This window comes from Bidens hawaiensis, unplaced genomic scaffold, assembly GCF_021521415.1.
Source record: "Bidens hawaiensis isolate Kalapana, Puna unplaced genomic scaffold, B.hawaiensis_p1.1 tig00018044_1, whole genome shotgun sequence".
NCBI classification, from domain to species: Eukaryota; Viridiplantae; Streptophyta; class Magnoliopsida; order Asterales; family Asteraceae; genus Bidens; species Bidens hawaiensis.
Genome location: NW_027492726.1, coordinates 220,155 through 240,588, shown reverse-complemented (window position 1 = coordinate 240,588; position 20,434 = coordinate 220,155). Strand labels below are relative to the sequence as shown.

Below are 20,434 nucleotides of genomic sequence, written 5' to 3'. Positions count from 1 at the left end.
AATCAAATGGCTACCATGAAATGATTAATTTAATCTGATAGTGGTATCACGATTCCAAGATTTAGTTATTGCTCAATCTATCCTCATTACGGTTCTGTTGACATATTTTCGAGTAGGGATTTGTTTTATTTAAGATCAACACAATTGTATGTTTTATATAGTTAACTTGTATAAATGTTTATTTTATTTTCTTTTGATCTTATAACAAAGCTGCAAACTAATATATATATAAAAATAGTAATAACCGAGGTGTTTGAGAATTGGGATTGTTTATTTTTATCAACTTATAGTTTATTAACCTTTTAAAAAGAAATAAGTAGTTTGAGATTACAAAGAGAGAGAAGTTAATAAGTTACACGTTTGTAACTTAATAACTTATTAAAAAAAAACACCCCTTAAAGCATAGCGCGTCACAATATTCTCATCCATCCGAGAAAGATGCAAATGCTATAGATCCGTGCAAATACAATTCGAACCCGGCCATAGTCCACCGACAGGAAGGAGCACTAGAGACTGTAGTTTCACCGATCACCGCCGATCTTTGTTCTTCGACCCGGTAGGTAATCATATTGTGGCATTGCAGTCTGATCTTCTTCACATCTCCGATTTACTTTCTCATGTCATCAGTGATTATTATTTCCTTTTTGATTTTCAGATTTAGTTCAAATATGAACTCATCAACTGCACTATTCAACCAGCTTAAGGTATGCATTCTGTTGTATAACTCTTAATTTAGGGAATTATTTATCTTTATATGCATTGTTCTTATCTGTCTGTTGTATATATTCTGCAAGTTATATAATAATAATTAGAGATCAAACCCTAGGGAAGTGTACTGTTGTGGTCTACACTCAGTTAGTAAAGTACAAAAATTTATGTCATCATTGGTAAGTATAAAAACTAGGCCTTGCAAAGTTATGCTTAGATGTTCATGAACCCGTTTAATTATTTCTGTTCGTTTAATTAATGACGAACATGAACAAAGAATTTCGTCTGGTAAGCTTAACAAACGAACATGAGCATAGCCCAAGTTCGTTCAATTGTGTTTGCGAACGTTCAGTAATGTGTTCGTTTAGGTTCTTTCGCTCGTTCATGCTCTTTTTCATTCGTTCATTTACGTTCATTTGGTTACGTTTGTTTGCGTATATATGTTCATTTCTTAGGATTTTACTATTACTATTTTTATTTATTCGCTTTTTACTATTACTGTTTTGGTAAAATATGTTAATGTTTACTGTGTTAAGATTTTTTTTGGGTAGTATGTGGTGTATTTCCCAATTTTTGGGTTGATTTAGTGGTTATTATTCTCAAATTAATAAATGTTTGTTTGTGTTCGTTTATGCTTATTTGTATTTGTTAGTGTCCTTTAGTGCCTGGTCATGTTCGTTTGTGTTAGTGTCCGTTTACAAAATTAATGAACGAACACGAACAAGCTCAATTCTTTAACGAACAAACACTGACATGAAATTTCGTTCGGTAAAGCGTTCATAAACCATCCATTTGTCCGACAAAAAGTTAATGGATGAACACAAACAAGGTCTTGCCCGGTTCGGTTCGGTTCGGTTCGTTTACAGCCTTATGCTTAATGAATATATGCTAGAGTATTTTGGTAAGTTATTGAACATTGTTACTCTATAGTCTATACTTTTCTCGCTGTGACCTTGAAAATAAGTTTCACATTAGTTACCATAATGTTTTATATTTAAGTAGACAACTTATTTATCTCCTGCTGTCAAACTTGTAACAGGATGCACAGCCTTTCTTTGTGTTGGCCGGTCCCAATGTGATTGAATCTGAGGAACATATTTTGCATATGGCGAAACAAATTAAGGCTGTCACTTCAAAGTATGTTCATTTATCTCTAAATAAGCATATGCATGTACTTTTCCTTTTTAAATGAACTGCTGCGCATCTAGATGTAGTCGTTGCATACTTTAATTATTTCTCTCAAGTTTTGTTCTGCATATAATGCATCTCTTGCTTGGCTTTTTGCAGACTCGGACTGCCATTAGTTTTCAAGTCTAGCTTTGACAAAGCTAACAGAACTTCATCAAAATCCTTTCGGGGGCCTGGATTAGCCGAGGGTTTAAAGGTAGTTTAATTTTGCTAAATTTTTTATGGTGAAATAAACATATGCCTTGTTAAACTGTATTAAGTTTTCTTGTTGATCAATTGCAGATCCTTGAAAAGGTGAAAACAGCATACGACTTGCCCATAGTGACCGATGTACATGAATCTGACCAGGTAATCATATTGATCTGGAGAAGGGATTATTTGCAATTATAAGAAGATGCATAACTTGATATAGCTATTTCATTTTATCAGTGTGAAGCAGTCGGTAGGGTTGCAGATATAATTCAAATTCCAGCTTTTCTGTGCCGACAGGTGAGATTGACCCAACTTATTATCATCAAGAAATCTCATCTAGTCTAAATTTTAGGCTTTTCTCACTGTTCTTGTTTCTTCTAGAGATCAACGCATTTTATCTAACATTTCTTTTTGTAGACTGATCTTTTAGTTGCAGCTGCCAAGACTGGGAAAATTGTAAATATAAAGAAAGGCCAGTTCTGTGCTCCCTCTGTAAGTCATCACTTTCAGTTGACTTCATTGGTCATGGATGTCTTTCTGATCTGTTGACTTTGCAGGTCATGACCAACTCTGCAGAAAAAGTTAGATTGGCTGGAAATCAAAACGTTATGGTTTGTGAGAGAGGGACCATGTTTGGATACAGTAAGCTTATAATGTTTTTAAAATTTCTGATCGACAGTTGATAGTGGATTTGATTTTTAAATGTTTTTATTCCTTCTGCATTTTTAATGTATTATTTATTGTCTGTGTTGCAGATGATTTAATTGTTGATCCACGCAACTTCGAGTGGATGCGAGAAGCTAATTGCCCTGTTGTAAGTACAATAACAATAATATATTATCATCATCGGCTTAAGTACTATAATATTTTCATACATATTAACTTCTATTTCTACAATGCAGGTAGCGGATGTCACACATGCATTACAGCAACCTGCTGGGAAAAAGGTGCAGATGCATACATATATTACATCCGCGATATATCTTCTTTATATTTCTCCTAGCTAATTTTTTTAAACAGCTGGAAGGTGGTGGTGTTGCAAGTGGGGGCCTTCGGGAATTAATACCTTGTATTGCAAGGACAGCAGTTGCTGTTGGAGTGGACGGGCTTTTCTTGGAGGTATGCAATAAAAAAGAAATACAGTTTATTGGACATCTTTAGCATTTTTGCTTATAAAAGCTTATATATGTAATCAGGTGCATGATGATCCGTTAAATGCTCCAGTTGATGGCCCAACACAATGGGTAAGTTTCATACTTTCATGACTTTGAAAATACTAATATTATTTTATTCAACATTGTTTAACTTGGATATAATGCTCTTGAAAACAGCCTCTACGCCATTTTGAGGAGCTGCTAGAAGAGCTAATGGCAATTGCTGTAAGTTCTTATGGATATGTTTTTCAAAGCTTACACCTGTTGGTACAGACATTAGTTGTACAATTATCAGTGCATCATTTTAACTTTTTTTTTGGTTCTTATATCTAAAGAGGGTTACTAAGGGGAAAAAGCAATACAAAATCGATCTCACTCCATTTTGTGAGTAAAACCTCTTGTAGGCTGGTTTTCCATGCTTGATCAAGCAAAAGGGTACATGACTTGAAAATCTCAGTTTTTGCACATAAGATGTTTATTATTAAGTTTGTATGCTGCCATTGCATAAGTCTAAATGTTTGATAAACATGTTATGGGTTATTTTACTATGATTTACACATAGCTTACATGGCAATTGTTTTCAGGCAAGATCTTGGGATGTGCCTAAACGTGTGAAAGACCACAGCATCGTAGTCTGTTAGTTGATGTCTTAGAATGTATGATTTGAGAAACATTATTGTCGGATTCATGGTGTGTATCAATATCCAAATATTAATTTATGATTTGTTTCCTTTCTTTTTTGGGGTGGTTTATCTTAAAAGATGTTAAAAGAGTTTGAATATTAACACATTCATATATTATCGTATGAATTACATCTTACATTGGTTTTGTTAAATATGGGCTACAAAGCAGCTTTTTATTGAACTTCTGACTTAATGACACTAATAGTTCATGTTAGTTGATTACGGTACCAGTTATAAAGTTCGCTACAACTTATCACATCACTAGAAATCGGTGGTAGTAGGGTCGAAGTTCTATTTTATATCCGCCCTTGCTAACTTCTGGTAATCCGATCCAGTGACTACAGAAACTGAATCGAACCACCTCCTCATCTAAACTCTACGATAGCGGTGTTCTTGGGTGATGGTGGGGTATGATTATCATCAACTTAGTTCATAAATCACAAGTAATCTTCTATTAGGCCCATGTTTCATTAATGTTTTTAATATGTATTAATAATTATTAGAATTGATGCTACGGCGACGACAATTTGTGACGTGATGACGATTTTAAATTTCTAAACATACCCTTGGAGCAAAATACAGCCAAATATCAAACTACAATTACCAAATATTTATCAAATATGACATGTTAGGTCTCAAAGCAAGGAGTCACAGCCTGTTAATATACATCATCCTGTCAGCCATTGATAAAGCCAAAGAATCAAATTATTCTTATCCTCTCACATGAACACTAAAGCAAGCTAGAAGAAGAAAAAAAAACCACTTTTTGAGAACAAGTTCAAGACTAAATACTTACATAGCATGAAGTCATCAAACTCCGGAAAACAAATTGTTCCAACAAATTATTTTCTCAAGAGAAATAACATAGCGTGGTGTGTGTATGCATTGTTGTATTACAATATAGAATATAATTATATTATTAAGTAAATACACTATCGGTATGTCTATATAAAATGGCCCGTTTTGACTCGAACCAAATCGATACCTTTTTAAAATGGTTCGTTTTGGCCGGAACCAGGTTGATACCTTTTTAAAATGCCTCTTTTTGACCCGAACCAAATTGATACCTTTTAAAATTAGGGATAAGCTCGGGATGATACCGGTACCGATCCCGAAATTTAGAAATATTTGATACCAGTATCGAAATGTTCGGTTCGGTATCAATGCCGGTACGGTACTGGTATTTCGTGCAAAATGCGGGAAATACCGGTACCGTACCGATACCGAAAACTCAAAACTTGATACCGATTCGGTACCGACGGTACCAAAGGGGTACCGAATTCAGTACCGGTACGATACTGGTACCAGTACTGAAAACGCTCATCCCTATTTAAAATGACATGTTTTGACCCGAACCAAATCTGACACTTTTTAAAATGGCCTGTTTTAACCGAATCAAACGGATACCTTTCTAAAATGGCATGCTTTGACCCCAAACCAATACCTTTTTAAAATGGCTCGCTTTGAGCCATACCAAATCGATACCTTTTCAAAATGACTAATTTTGACCCGATCTAAACCGGTACCTTTTTAAAATGGCGCGTTTTGACCCAAACCTAACCAATATCTTTTTAAAATGGCCCGTTTTGACCCGAACCAAATCGATACCTTTTCAAAATGGCCATTTTTATGCATGTTCAAACAATAAGAGTTAATTTAGGTCAACCATCAAACAATTTTTGCAATGCGTTAATTATGATTACAAAAACAGTATTATTACTGCCTCTTGTCGTCCCGATCCCCTTTTTAGCTTATTTTAGATTTCTTAAATAATAATGTTTTTATTTAATTTCTATTTTATTATAAAAACATTTTAAATCATGTGCATAACTTTTTCATGGTTACGTTTTCATGTAAAGGAGTCGTCATCGCAACGAACCGAACAAGTGTACACCTTACGACTTTTATTTTTTATTTTTAGTTCCTTTTCTGGTTTCTATCATATATGCAGATACTATACGGCTACCATAAGAACGGAATTCGAATCCAGACTCAACAAATCAAAAATCTAATATTCAAAACTCGATTCTTTGAACACCCCAGCATGAAGTGGCACCGTTGGCTTTGCAGCCACTTTACCTCATAACAAGCATGCTATGCAATAGCAATAGCAATAGCCTAACTCAACTTGGCCCATTCTGCAAATCCAAGTGCTCAACTCTAGTTATTATTTTTAGTTGATTTTCAAAAACTGAATTTTTCAATAAGTTACTATCTTATATTACTATTGTTTCTACCAAAAATCTCCACATTAAGCTTAATGCCATGGTAACAATGCAAGATCCGAGGTTACCCAAGTTGACAATATTCTTGATGACCGCACGTGCGTTTCATCTCATGATTCTAAGCATGTTCTGTATTTGTCAACATCAAGATAGCCCGTAAAAAGAGCCAAGGCCGGACCCTAGATACTCAAGTCAGAATATCCATTAAGATCTAAATGTATATAGATATGACCATGCATATATATAAGTTTGATATGTCACAGAAAACACATATTAAATTTGCGCATACATCAAATGATAGAATATACGTTTATGAAATTCATTCTCCAAATGCATTTGAAGTGTTAATTTCTATCTTCGCTGGAAGTTGAAAAACTTGATACCACAGACAAAGACGACGCCGAAAAGGAGCACCAACCAACATGGGCCAAGGCAACATAAGGCAGAAAATCATACTCAAAGGCTAAAAAATCTTTGATAAACTTCTTCACTGTCACCGAACTCTGGCCTGGAATCTCCACCAGTCTCTCATTTTGTCCTAGCTGCGAGGCTATGAGGCCGTATACAGTCCATGCTACTGGTGAACCCCAATAATACCAGCTCCACCAGATTGGGATTTGCTGCAGGTTTCAAACAGTATTGTTATATATTGTACTTCATTCAAGAGTCGGTAATTATACGTTGTTAAGTGTGTTGTGCCGTTCTAGGGATCATGAAACCGGAAAACAAGTTCCAGAATCCAAGGAAGAACGACATCGAAATAGCTGCAATCTGGTAGTTTGGCGTGAGAGCTACCAGCATCATACAGTATGATGTGAAATAGAGAAAGCACGTGTATACGAAGAAGTAGAACCAGAAGAAACTGGCACCGGACCAGTGGAACCCAATCATCGAATAAACTAAAAGACTGTAAATGAACGTTTGAATGGCGACATAAGCCACCTCAATCGCCACCTGCACGCAACATAATGATTCGCTCTTATTTTCCTTCTAACTCCCTTTTTCTTTAAAAAAAATAGTTTTAAGAGTTTTATCATACCTGTGCGAATGCATACGGTACTGGAGAATACATGCCAGCTGCTTTCTCTTGGTAGAAAACCGTTCTTTCTACAGACACCACAGTCTGCACAGCTGATGTACTTATTCCACCAAGAAGCATAACACCAGCATACATGGCTCCCATCAGATTCATTACATCTTGTTGCAGATCCCTGTTAAAACAAAAGCTTTTAAGAACTACAATCCAAAGACGAACGCGGTGTTGTTAGCGAGGTTCTTACACTTTTTGGCCTTTATCCCAAAATATCACTCCAAATAGAATGCCAACCACCGCTGTCATGAAGAACCTTGCAAGATTATACTGCGGATTCCTCCAGTATAACCAATGTTGCTTCCATAAGCAAGCTAAGAACTGTGTCCACAATGATTGAGAGTACTTTGTCGGGAAGTAAAGATCCCGGGACCCTTGTGATGGTGCACTTAGCTCGTTAATGAGCTCTTCGTTCCTCCTGTTACGAAGAACACATAACCAAGGGTCTTAACAAAATCTAAATTAAAAAAGAAAATGAACCTTAAGGAAGCATACCCATGTAGATCCGAGTTGGCATAGATCTCTGCAAAATCAACACCGAGTTGAGCTTCGACTGCTGAAGAAGTAGCATCAAGCATCCACGTGGCCGGATTTTGGCCTTCTTCTATTCTTTTAACCCCTGGAATAGACTGAAAAATTTCATATTTATTCATGTTAGCCTTTTATATTGTTTTAATGGGAGCACTAATAGGATATAGTAATGAGTAATGACTCACTTGAAAATATTGTATAAGCATGTGAGAACGGTCTCCTAAAGGTCCAGTGTATGTGATCTTTCCACCTCTCTTCATCAACAGTAACTGCATGAATGTAAATAGTAAGTTTAACGAGTGGGAATTTAAAACTTGGTTTTAAGATACCTTACCTCATCAAAAGCTTCAAAAATCTTGATATTTGGTTGGTGAATTGTGCAAACAACGGTCTGACCTGTATCTACCGTGTTTCTGACTGCACGCATGACAATAGCAGCAGCTCTTGCATCAAGTCCTGATGTGGGCTCGTCCATGAAGATAATTGACGGATTGGCGACAAGTTCTACTGCTATTGTGAGTCTTTTTCTTTGTTCCGTCGAGAGCCCATGTACTCCTGGAAGGCCCACCAATGCATTCCTTAACGGGCTCAATTCAACCAAATCCATGACTTCCTCCACAAACATCTAAACCAGAATATAGTACCTAGTTAGAGGTAGCAAGATGGACAAGTAGGGGCCATTTGTCCCATTAAAAATGAAATAAAAACCAAATTTGCTAGAAACTGAAATTCTTACATTTCGTGCTTCTGAGGTTATGTCTGAAGAAAGACGCAACCATGCAGAGTACACAAGCGACTCATACACAGTGACATGCGGAGAATGAATATCATTTTGTTCACAGTATCCGCTTACACATGCAAAAGTCTCTTGATTTTTAGGATAACCCGAAATACTGACATTTCCATCAATGTACCCACCAGTCTTTCTTCCGGCTAAAACGTCCATTAGTGTGGTCTTTCCAGCGCCACTTACACCAACCAGTGCTGTAAGGACACCTGGCCTGAAGGCACCACTGACATCTTGCAGCAGTTGTAAACGAATATCTTCAACTCCTTGCGCTGTCAGTTTCTGTTAACAATTTGAAATTCTTTTATTATATTCTCACAAGATTATTCAAGGAAATTAAGGTCCTAATATCGGTAGAATTGGGACTCACAGCTGGCATATCTACATAGTAATTGACATGATCAAATGCTAGTGATAATGGTTGAAATGGAAGTACCATTCCTTTCTTTTTGCTTTTAGGTCTTGTCATTTCTGTTTCTGTTTGTGTGTGCTTCTGATTTTGTTCATCTTCTGTCGGAACAACCGACTTGGAATCTTTGAAAGCTGGGGTTTGGATCAAAACAGTAACTAAGATACTACTGTGCAGCAGATTATAAAAATAACACAAAAAGTTTTTAAGACTTCAAAATCTTACGATTTAGGTATGTCAGAGCTAACACAAATAGAAGATTAAACAAAAGTGAAAACCCGAAAAGCGCAGCAACACAAACCCAAAACATATACTCGGATGTGAACATTCCCCTAGACTTTAAAAGAACCTTTCCTACAGTCGGTTCATTGATCCGTGTATCAGGGTTTGGCTGCAAGGAAAAAATAAAATAAAACTTAACTTGAGATAAGCTAAAACATGGAATTTGTGAGTAATGAGGATTATTTGAGCTTACCGTACTCCATCTATCATCTAAAAACTCATTGATCGCGATGGCGTTTGTGCATACATCATGGGAGATATGTAATAACCCATATCATCCATGGCTTAATGGCATCTGCAAGAAACAAGATATGTTACAAACAAGCTCAATCAAATTTACATATACTTGCTACAGAGAGTTATTATAAAGATTACAAACCTTTAGCAACTATAAATCCACCTAGTATAAAAACTAGTAGCAACATAAACGAACCAAGAACACTTGCTACAACCTGTGTTCTTCCAAGTGCAGCGATTAAACGAAAAAGAGACAAAGCCATCTGATGTACGCCGGTATATGCCAAAAGTTGCTTGAACAACCTGATAAGATTTTAGAAATAAAGGCACATGTTAAGAGCCAACCCATGACGAATTTCGCCGGTACGCGTCTAAACAGATTTGGGTCAGTTTCGGTTGAGCCGGCGAACACGTTTAGCTATGCACTTCATTTTTGTGTTGACTTGGCGGGTTGGCATGTTTAACTCGCTTTGTTTTTGAAATATATCTTTTGTGTCATAACAAACTAATTGGGTATTTTATGCCTGTTATTTGGTTGTACGCGAAAAGCAGTGTCGGGTTCGGTTTAATGTGTGAGACACGAATTTCGGGTTTGCCATGTTCGGTTTGTTTTAGGATCGACCTATCAACCCATGAACATGAACACCCATATAACATCCTTAGTTAAGTATAAAGTACTTGCCTACTGGCAGAAGGAGCAAATCCAATCGTATAGTAGGTTAAGATTATCCATATCAATGACTCCATGATCGATATCGGAATCTTCATGATGCACATGGGAATTGCAAAAGCCCATGCAGGGTAAAAATAAGAATCTCTGTGTCTGAAAAACACCGGCAAAGTCTTAACCGTGAGTCCAAGTTCAGCGGTCCCGTTAAACATCATATTGACGAGACTGAAAAATAAAGCACCGAAATACGTTCCACCATCTTCAATTCGGCCAACTTTCATTTCAGTTCGAAAGAAAACTGTGAAAGTTATAACCGACATAATAGTTATCTTCATGGTCTTGAATATGTATAAGAAACTGTTCCGTTTCATCAATAACCACTCGCGGGCTATGTTTGCTTTGAGCAGCTCTAAATGTGATATACCATACTTTTCATTGACTAATGCAGCAGGATGAACATTAGTTTTTTCATATGGAACAGAAAGATCGTTAAACAGGCGTTGACCAACATGAAACTGCGTGAATAGTTGACCGAATTCAGAGACCGAGATGTAACGGTATGGTTCGTTATTATTGAACCAGTACTGTTGCTGATCTTTCTTTGAAGTGACTTCTTGCAGAAAGTCAGCAACTCCTTTTCTCTCGGGGCATTTGAACCCTGCACTCTCGAAGAAGGCGAGAATATCTTCACGTGGGCCCTGGTAGACAATTTGACCCTCAGAGAGGAGTATGATATCGTCAAATAGCTCGAATGTTTCGGGTGTGGGTTGAAGAAGTGATACGATCATTGTTAAATCCATGATATGAGCGCCTTGTTTCATGTATTTGACAATTTGGAAAGTAGTTGAACTGTCCAAACCAGTTGAAATTTCATCCATGAAGAACACTTTTGCAGACCCAACTAGCAATTCGCCTGATGTTGCATAAAAGAAAAGAATTATTTATAACCGAACCTATTTTGACACGTTACATGAACACAAACAATACCAGTAGTAAGACGCCTTTTCTGTCCACCGGATATTCCTCTTGTCATTTCGTCACCCACCAGGGTATCCGCACAGATATCTAACCCAAGAATCTGCATGTTTACATTTGCATCCATCCAATTATTAACTTTAGAAAGTTAAAAAAAACTTAAATAAAAAACCAAGGCAGGCACTGATAAACAAACCTTAAGAACGTAGTCTGTAACCAAACTAGATTCTTGTCCAGCGACTGCTGTGGCTTTCATGAAAGCATTAATTTCAGGGTCCGGTTTAATCCCTGCGAGTTTCTCACGTCGTGCAAGTTCTGCAAGGAGCTCATACCTGGCTCCTACACCTAGGCACCGACCAGAAAAGTCAAAGGTCTCTCTAACAGTCATCTCACCATAGTGGACATCATGTTGGCTGATGTAAGCAGCTGTTCTTTGAGGAATGAACTCTGACATATCATGACCACAATAAGTAACTTCACCAGACACCTTTAGATCTGAATCTAGTATTCCACCAAGCGCTTTCAACAGTGTAGTCTTCCCGGAACCAGGCGGCCCAAGAAGTAGTGTTAGCCTAAAAAAGAAAAGTTAAAAATAAATCCAGTCTGGCCTGCTAATTAAACGGGCTACCAGTTTAACCGTCAGCCGGTCCATACACAAGTGTTGAACCGGCTGATGGTGTTCCTAGGTCCCATTATGTGCTAAAAACCATAGTTATTAAAAGCTTGGCGGCAAGGCGTTTTTTCAGAGAAATATCGGCGCTTCATTATCTTCTTGATTTTTTATAGCTTGATTTTATCTGATTTTCTTTGATTAACATCATTTAACCCATTTACCTAAAATTCATCAGATAACATAATTAACTCCAATCTCTCTCTTTATAAAGACTGACAATTGGTTATGCATATCACCAAGCAAGAACACTGTATATGCATTGGTTTTTTTGAAATGCTGTTTACAATTATGCTGTTACTTCTTTAACTTGATGAATATGCCTTGTTTTAATGTTTTTTTAATTTTAGTTATGAACTAACTTGAGTTATTTGTTTTAATGTTGTGTGAATTGAAGTAACATATTTTAATCATATTATGTTTTGGTCAATTATATAATAATAATTTCAGCTAGCTAGTTCCATGAAGTTCTTATTACTTAGCAGCTAAAAGTCTGAATCTGATATATTGAGTTGTAAGCTGTTGTGGCAAATGATAATGATGTCTATAATAAACTAGACCAAAGAGTTAAAACTGGTAATATGCATAAACTGACAGTGTTAAGCACCTCTTGAATGGAAAACGTTGAACTCAGTGACCGATTCTCATGTTTTTAATTATAATTATTAGAAGATGCATTTTTTTCGAATTTTTTTTATTTAAGTGTGCTTTTCATTTCAAGGCCCACGTTTTTTTTGCACCTAGCGTTTAGGCCCTCGGAAAGGCCCATGCGCCTTAATTTAAGTGCGTCTAATGCATTTGATAACTATGCTAAAAACCTTGAATAAAATGACTGATCAAGTAGTATGCATTCAAGCTAGGTGGAAGTTGGCCATTTCCAACTGCTATAGGTTTTTAGTTCACCCAATTGTGAAAACTAACACATGATATATGATCTTAATTATAAGTGAAAATGACACAAATCATATATACCTTGATGGCCTCACAATCCCACAAGCATCATGCAAAATCTTGATAGCCCTCATTTTAGATGGAACAAGCCGGATAAATCGAGCAAGTCCCTAATTAAATCGGTAGAAAAATGCTTAATTATAAAGTGTCCTCTATACTATGAAATATATAAAGCACTCTAGAATTATCGATCAAACCTCTAAAGTGTTTAGGGTAAAATTTAGCAAAGTAGGAAGAGCCCTTGAGCCAACATGAACATCACCTTCCATTGACAAATTCTTGTAGCGTACTTCGATCTTTGGAATCTCAATCCCGACTCTATGTGCACGTATAATATTAGCAAATAAATATAAAGCAATATCAATCCATATATATATAAATAGATGATCACCTAGCAGTTCTTTCTCTGACTCTAATAAGAAACTTCTCATTATCTTGTTCTATAACCTTAAGCACGTTATCGGAGTAGCTGCCTTTTATCTGGAGGACTAAGACTGGTGACGTCGATTTCTTTGTGAACGATTTGTCCGTTGTCGAGAATCTGGTTCAACATGCCTTTCTTCAACCAATCATATGTAGGAAGCTTTTCAAATGCCGCCCATTTAAGTTCTTGTTCATCATCCTCCCTCCTGATCTCCTCTTCAATACTAGCTGATGACAAACTCCTCATCGGATCATCTCCGGCCTCCATTTCAACTATATATATCCAGAAATCAAATAACGTTCGATGATCAAATATACAGACAACTATATATATATATGTAATAATATGTATCATATGACTAATCATTCAAGTAATAAAAAACCTGAGGATCTTGAAGCAAGTGATCGTACGTCAATAGTACTGTGCGTCTAGGGTATTGTGAGTCTTGCGTGAAAGATATAAGTGTAATAAATACAGTCCATTTAAAGCACATTCATTTATTTGGAATCAAATTTTAATTTTATTTAAAGCTTCAGTTATCTTCCTTTTTTGTGTTTACATCGCATATCTTAGGAAATGATACGGCCGACATGATTCATATATATATTTCAGTTGAATTGTACTTATAATAGAACATTCCTTTCACTTTGTCGGGTTGGTCAAAGACTTGTTTATTATTTTAGTCAAAGTCAAATTCCTTTTGTTATTAGTCAACTTAGTCAAACCATCCATAGAATCGGGAACGGAATAACATCATACGTTAGACCACCGTAATGGGGGCGTTAAATCCTTTGTTTCACACTAAAACACACCACACAACCATCACACATAACCGTTAAATAAAGTTAAATGTTGTGTGGCGTTTTTGAAATAACGCCAAGTAATTCCTCCATATTTTCCAAAAATCTATTAAGCATTAATTGCACCCATATATTCTAGAACATTGCAAATAATCGAAATAAATATTACCGATTACCATTCATATTTTCTAGAAGAATAGAAGATATCAGATGTTTACGTGGAGGATTTTTTTATTAAAGATCTTGAATGAAATCTATAAGCATTAATTACCCCATACATTCTAGAACATTGCAAATATTACCGATTACATCCATATTTTCTAGAAGAATAGAAGATATCAAATATTTACGTGGAGGATTTTTTATTAAAGATCTTGAATATATATATATACCTGTATTGTTTTTATTATTTCTTATAAACTACACTCACACTTAATTTATTCTTTTCAAAATTACAACCCACTCAAAAAATTCTCGTAAAGTTAAAATTTTGGAATACTAAACATCATCATCAACTAGTGAGGATAGACCAAGCGTTTACTTTTATGTATATGCCACGATTTAGAACGAGAGTACATTTTCAATAAAAAAAGGACGTCTTGACCTAAAAAAACATCGACAAATGACTCTGGATCTTGATATTTTGTCAAAACCCATTCCTGATGTTCTAGGACGGAAATGTGACCTCGTATTGAAATTGCATAAATGAATCAAAATCAAATATGGTCTCGATGGTGACATATGAAATGTTTTATATTTATTGGTTATTTGTGTGTTTTTTTAGTTTTTGATGAAATGTTTTATGTTTTATTAAATTTGTACTTTTTTTATTTTTAGTGAAGTATTTTATGTTTTTTATTAAGCATTTTTAGGTATCATTTTAATTTAAAAAGTAATTGAATAAAAAGATTGAAAAAGTATTAGATTATTTGATCATGATTGAAGGAGCATGTAGGGGACTTGAACCACTACACCTTTTTTTTGGCTAAAAATGTTTTTGCTGATATATCATGCACGTGACAGAAAATACCCCTAAAAAGCTTGAACCACTACACATGATCTTAGGCTACTCTCATCTGGGAAGTTTTGGTTGGTCGTTTGGGTAAGATTCCTTGAAAATGTAAATGAATTTAATTAAAGCAAACAAGTTGGTACACTGACTACAAGTCGGTCGTGAAAAAATAGAATGTCCTTCAATTTGTTTTAAGTTAATTAAGGTTATGACCTATGGGGTATACTCTAACTCTAACATATATTAAGATAACATGGCATTTTAAAGATGGATTAAATCATTCCTCACTTATGTTATATTTGTTAAAATGAGGCCATGGATTATGCTTTTCACGTGTTAAAAGGCAAAGAGCAATGCATTAAATTAACAATTAATAGGGGGTAAGATGGAATTAAAAGGATTGAATCATTTCCTTTGGGTGAGATAGAGTAAAAGAAAGAAAATTATGTGAAGTTAAGAGGGGTTAGAGTATGTCAGTATACCCGATGACCTTATGTTTTCTCTATATAAAGCTTATCAAGTAAAAAAAGATATCGAACTCGGGAAAAAAAATCATAAAATACCTTTTTTTTTCTATTTGTGGTGTATAATATGACATATTTTTATATCAAATTCCGGCTATATATTTCTAATCTCTTTCTGTTTTCGTTTACAAATCCAAATTTATATTTCAATCTTGAAAGATCGAAAGTTTAATTATTCAAATGTTCAAAACTATGAAATAAAATAATTATTTATAGTTTAATATATATTTATTCAATAAAATGTTGGTTGGGTTGTAAATGAGAAGTGAAAATTTGAGTTTGGTTAGGTTATGTTGGTGAAAAAAAAAGGAAATTAGTTTTTTTTAATAAAAAGTTGGGTGTCAAATCACAAATGGCAAACCTAGCTGCAAATGTACATTTATTTAAATTACACTTTTCTCAATTATCAATTATACATTTGAATTTGAATATACTATTATAATAAACAAAAATTTATTTGTACCACTTGACACCTAACTGCACTATATTTTTGTCACTTGGCAAGTTTTTTTTTCAATCATTAAAACTTTTTTTATATATAAATAAAGGATATTCAAAATTGGTTGATTGTTCCATAACCGACCCTTTCTTTAAATATTTCCTTATTATTATGAATTAATTGTTTAGTAATTAATAATAACTAATGATAGTGGCCTAGCGTTGTGAGGTAATATTATTGTAATTTTTGAGACCCCAAGAATGAAAGTAAGTCCATTGGACATGAACATGACCCACATGTGTGTGTATTATTCTTCCATGAATCATCATCACTATTATTTAAAAAAACAAAATTAAAAGACTTAGCTTAAAGAATCAAATGCTATTGTAATCTTTATAATTAATCACATTATATATACAAGTGTCCAGTTCAAAACTAACTTGAAGTAGAAAATTGTGAGAATCGCATAAACACTTATACGTTATGCGTTAAAAATATAATCACATGTAATGTGTCACACCCCAACCTAAGACGTAAATGTCGGGGCGTGAGCATGATTGCTCATAGCTCGAGGTAACTATCATGCAATAATTGCGACAATATCTAATAATTAATTTATTTCATTTAAAACAAAATATCCAAATATAGCAAATAATTCCAAAACAATAATCCATGACAATAAAGGTAATAATTCAAATAACTTAAATTAATTTGTTCTTGAATAAGCCTATGGTCTCAACTAGCAATCCATGACTTCAATTCTTCAATTCAAACGATAACCTGCATATACGTAGAAAATACAATAGGTTTGTCAACAATAATGTTGAGTGAGCAAGTCATTAATTTTGCAATGATATATAATATGAAAAGATAGCAAAACGTAAATAAAGCGGTAAATAACCCAAACCAATGAGCAAATAAAGTGTCAAGCGAACCATTGCCAAGCGAATCGGGCGCCGGTTAAAACTAGACGGTCGTATGATCATACTATAATGAGAATATGGTGGACCTCTCCGAATGCGCAAATTAAACAAGTAATCAATTTAGCAACTAGGTCTAGCAATTCACACACAATACCACGTTTGCTAATGTTAAGATATGTATAATATGAAATATTATAAGTACGAATACGCCCCCAAAACGTTTGAAAATGTGTGAAAACGGGGGAATGACAAAACTCACCTTAGTAATAAGCGAGTTAATAATAATTAAGAAAAAGAATAACGAGTCTTCTCTCTTGATTGATTCCAGCCAATCGTAAGGGTTCAATGGTATGTTTTGTTTGTTAATGGATGGTTTTGAACCTTGCAAGAGTTAAGAAAAGTTTCGTGAGCATAAAGGCTTTTGAACTCACAAAACAACAAGAGTGCAAATTCACCTATAATGCCTCTAGAACTCGTGACTCTTTTGGGCGAATGTCTGGTCGTTTCTGGGAATCAAATGCACCTGGGAAATCAACCAAACTAAACATTAATGAAATCCTTGGAAGTGGGAAAAAGAATCAACGAAATCGGAGTTCGTTTGATACCTTAAACAGGATGACAAAGTAAAAGTATCACTGCAGTATCGGTTCTTGCGCAGTATTGATGTTAAGTGCATTTGAAGGTCGAAAACTTGATAAAATGAAGTGAGGCCGGTGTTAATCTTTCAGGAGGAGATTGAAGGTTAATATAGAAGAAGAATGGAGTCATTTAGTTGAATTTGGAGTGAGATATGGGTCTTCAAAGTTGACTTTCAGCTGCTGGTAGAATCTAGGATAGAGATAGTGAAAGATTTGGTAGATTATGTAGGTGTTGGAGTGGAGTGTAAGGTTGTCCAAGATATTGAAGAGTCCAAGAAGTTGACTTCTAGATATCTTTGAAATATCTTTGCTAAGCCAACTATCATCTAGAAGGTAAATAGATAAAGAAAAAGAAATGTAGGAAGGAAATAGTTTTGTAACTTTAAAATGTTATGACTAGATACTTGGAATTGCATATGTTATTTAGTAGAGAATCCAAGGGGTTATATTTTTAGGAGAGTTGGAAGTTATCTCAAGAATTGAATAGAAAAATGTATGACTTATATGTGTGTGCATATCTTTACAGATTAAGGAAAAAGAAAGCACGTGTATTGTGTTTTAATATATCTATAATTATGTCATACAAATATGATTTAATTTTGTTAGCTTTTGAAAATATATGGAATTTACTAGGTTATACATGCACTTTTGTAGTATAAATAAAGAATAAATATTAAATAAATCAGGGACGACTGAAAGTGAATACTTATAATTGCAAAATTTTATTAAAGATTAGGATCCAAAAGATGTTCGTACAATGACAAAATGAAAACAAACGAATATGGTAAAAACCCGAAATGTTACATAATGAAAGATAGTATATACGTCTATATTTGTGCCATTTTGCAAGTTTTTATTTTCAATCATTAAAACTCTTTTTCTTAAAAGAAATAATCAATATTGATAAATGAGTATCCCGTAACAAACCATTTGTTTTAAAAAAATTATATTAGTTTTCATATAATTTATAACACACATTCTGACTTTCCGTGCCTCTCTAAATCATATCTGACGCAATTAACTTTCTCCCTAAATGGTATCAGACACAGAAAATTACAGTTTAAAATCTTAAATCAATCACAATCTCAAGCTATTTCGTCTATAAAATCTCAATTAAGTTATCTCAATTTATCTATCTATAAATGCTTTCATGATATTACTAAAACTCCATAATAAACCTCTAAGGTTTACGATTTATTTACATGTTTGATTTCGATTGAGTTTATGATAATCTAGGTTAACGTCTTAAATTGTTTACAATACTATTGAATTTGTTAAATAGTAGTTTCTAATTCATATTACTATACATGTATTTTTATTGATGATTATGTTACATCTGCTCAAAGTTTGTTCCCATAGGGTTTCCATGTAATTTTTAATTTGGAAAAAACTTGATTAGACTTTACAAACTTAATAAATTTGATTCAAATGCTATGCTTATGACTAATTTTAAGCACTGATAATGATGAATTTGTAGAACATGTCTACTTTGTTGATATAACTGATGAACTATGTAATAATTTATCTTTTTTATATCATAAATGAAACGGTGTTACAAATATATATATTATTTCTTATTTGTGTAACCAGCTTATAACGTACATTATTTCTTGTAAATAGTATATAAGTAAAATATAAAGATGTATCCATTTATGGATAATCATATGTATTTCATAGTTTAGCATGATTAACTTTTTTGTCAAGATTATATTGGTTTGCCCATTTATCATAATCAATTGATCATCTTTTTGGTAGTTTCTCATACTTTGTATGCAAATCAAACATATATAATTTAATATTACTAACATAAGCAGATACACCTCTAAACTTTTTCAATAGGACTAAGTTTCTTTAGGGTTGTGATGTATCCGAAAGACTTCATATGGAAAACATGTTAATACATATGTTTTTTTATACTGTTTATGAATCAAAATATTTGATTAATGATATTCTTTTCTTATAAAATTCAGGTGTTACCAGCTAGGCATGCACAATCATATATAAACAATTTTTTTTAGATTAATGATAATTTCATCATGATTATTTTTTTTCTTCTGTATTTTTAATTTATTCGAATTTATAAAATTTTATATTTATTTATTAAAATCAAAATATTATCTATTCAACTCGTGTATCACACGAGATACTAACCTAGCACAAATATATAAAAGAAAACAAATAACAAGGAATTACAATATTCTGTTACAAACTTACACTTTAGAATTAAATGCTAGGATTCTAATTAGTACATTCTATATTTGAGACGATATCTTCAATGGAAAGTTGGTTATTATTATTTATTATCCTTAATACATGACACCCACAACGAAGGTTCTAATAAACTCTGGTTTTTCAATGACGAAGCAAATTCACACCTTCATAGTAATACCATATCCCTGCTAGTTAAAAAACTTGAGTCACGAAATGAATTGGTCAAACTCTTCCATACTAGTTAAAGACATGTGTCAAACTCTTCTATCCGATTGTGTGGGACAAAGTAAGGTGTTATGATATGCACTTGTCAGTTGTTGCATTAGAGCGGTAGTTGTTGACGACAACCCTTCGTCTGACCGCTTCGACATTGTCATCCACCACAAGGGTGGACTCTGCAACAAATGAGCAAACTAAACATCGTTGTATATGTCATAACTCCGTTTACATCACGATGTTTCCAATTGTGATAGAAACCTAATGACGGACATGTTTTATAGCTACCAGCCACACAACCATCTGAACCTTTATACTTTATTACTTAGAGGTGATCGCTTATTTCAACAAATACATGATTGATGCCTATGTATGCAAAGAAGAAAGAAATCTTGATTACAGACAACAAAATCAAAGCACGTTCAGAACCGAGTTTTGAATCATTTCGTTCTTTGTTAGTTATGTTTTGTAAGGCCCCGAGCCCGGGTGCCTTAC

General features: G+C 34.2%; 1 protein-coding gene and 1 pseudogene across 1 annotated transcript; one reads left to right on the top strand and one right to left on the bottom strand.

The window, feature by feature from the left end:
- The first annotated feature begins 635 nt into the window (after nt 1-635).
- LOC143555308 (2-dehydro-3-deoxyphosphooctonate aldolase 1-like) lies at nt 636-4,045 on the top strand. The gene is made up of 14 exons (XM_077044880.1): nt 636-704; nt 1,748-1,845; nt 1,996-2,092; nt 2,179-2,244; nt 2,326-2,385; nt 2,506-2,580; nt 2,646-2,730; nt 2,844-2,902; nt 2,991-3,035; nt 3,109-3,207; nt 3,285-3,332; nt 3,420-3,467; nt 3,578-3,677; nt 3,827-4,045. The coding sequence occupies exons 1-13, from the start codon at nt 669-671 to the stop codon at nt 3,632-3,634; spliced, it is 873 nt and encodes a 290-aa protein (XP_076900995.1). The 5' UTR covers nt 636-668; the 3' UTR covers nt 3,635-3,677; nt 3,827-4,045.
- Nucleotides 4,046-6,501: 2,456 nt separating this feature from the next.
- LOC143555324 (pleiotropic drug resistance protein 2-like) lies at nt 6,502-13,443 on the bottom strand (annotated as a pseudogene).
- Between the last annotated feature and the right edge of the window lie 6,991 nt (nt 13,444-20,434).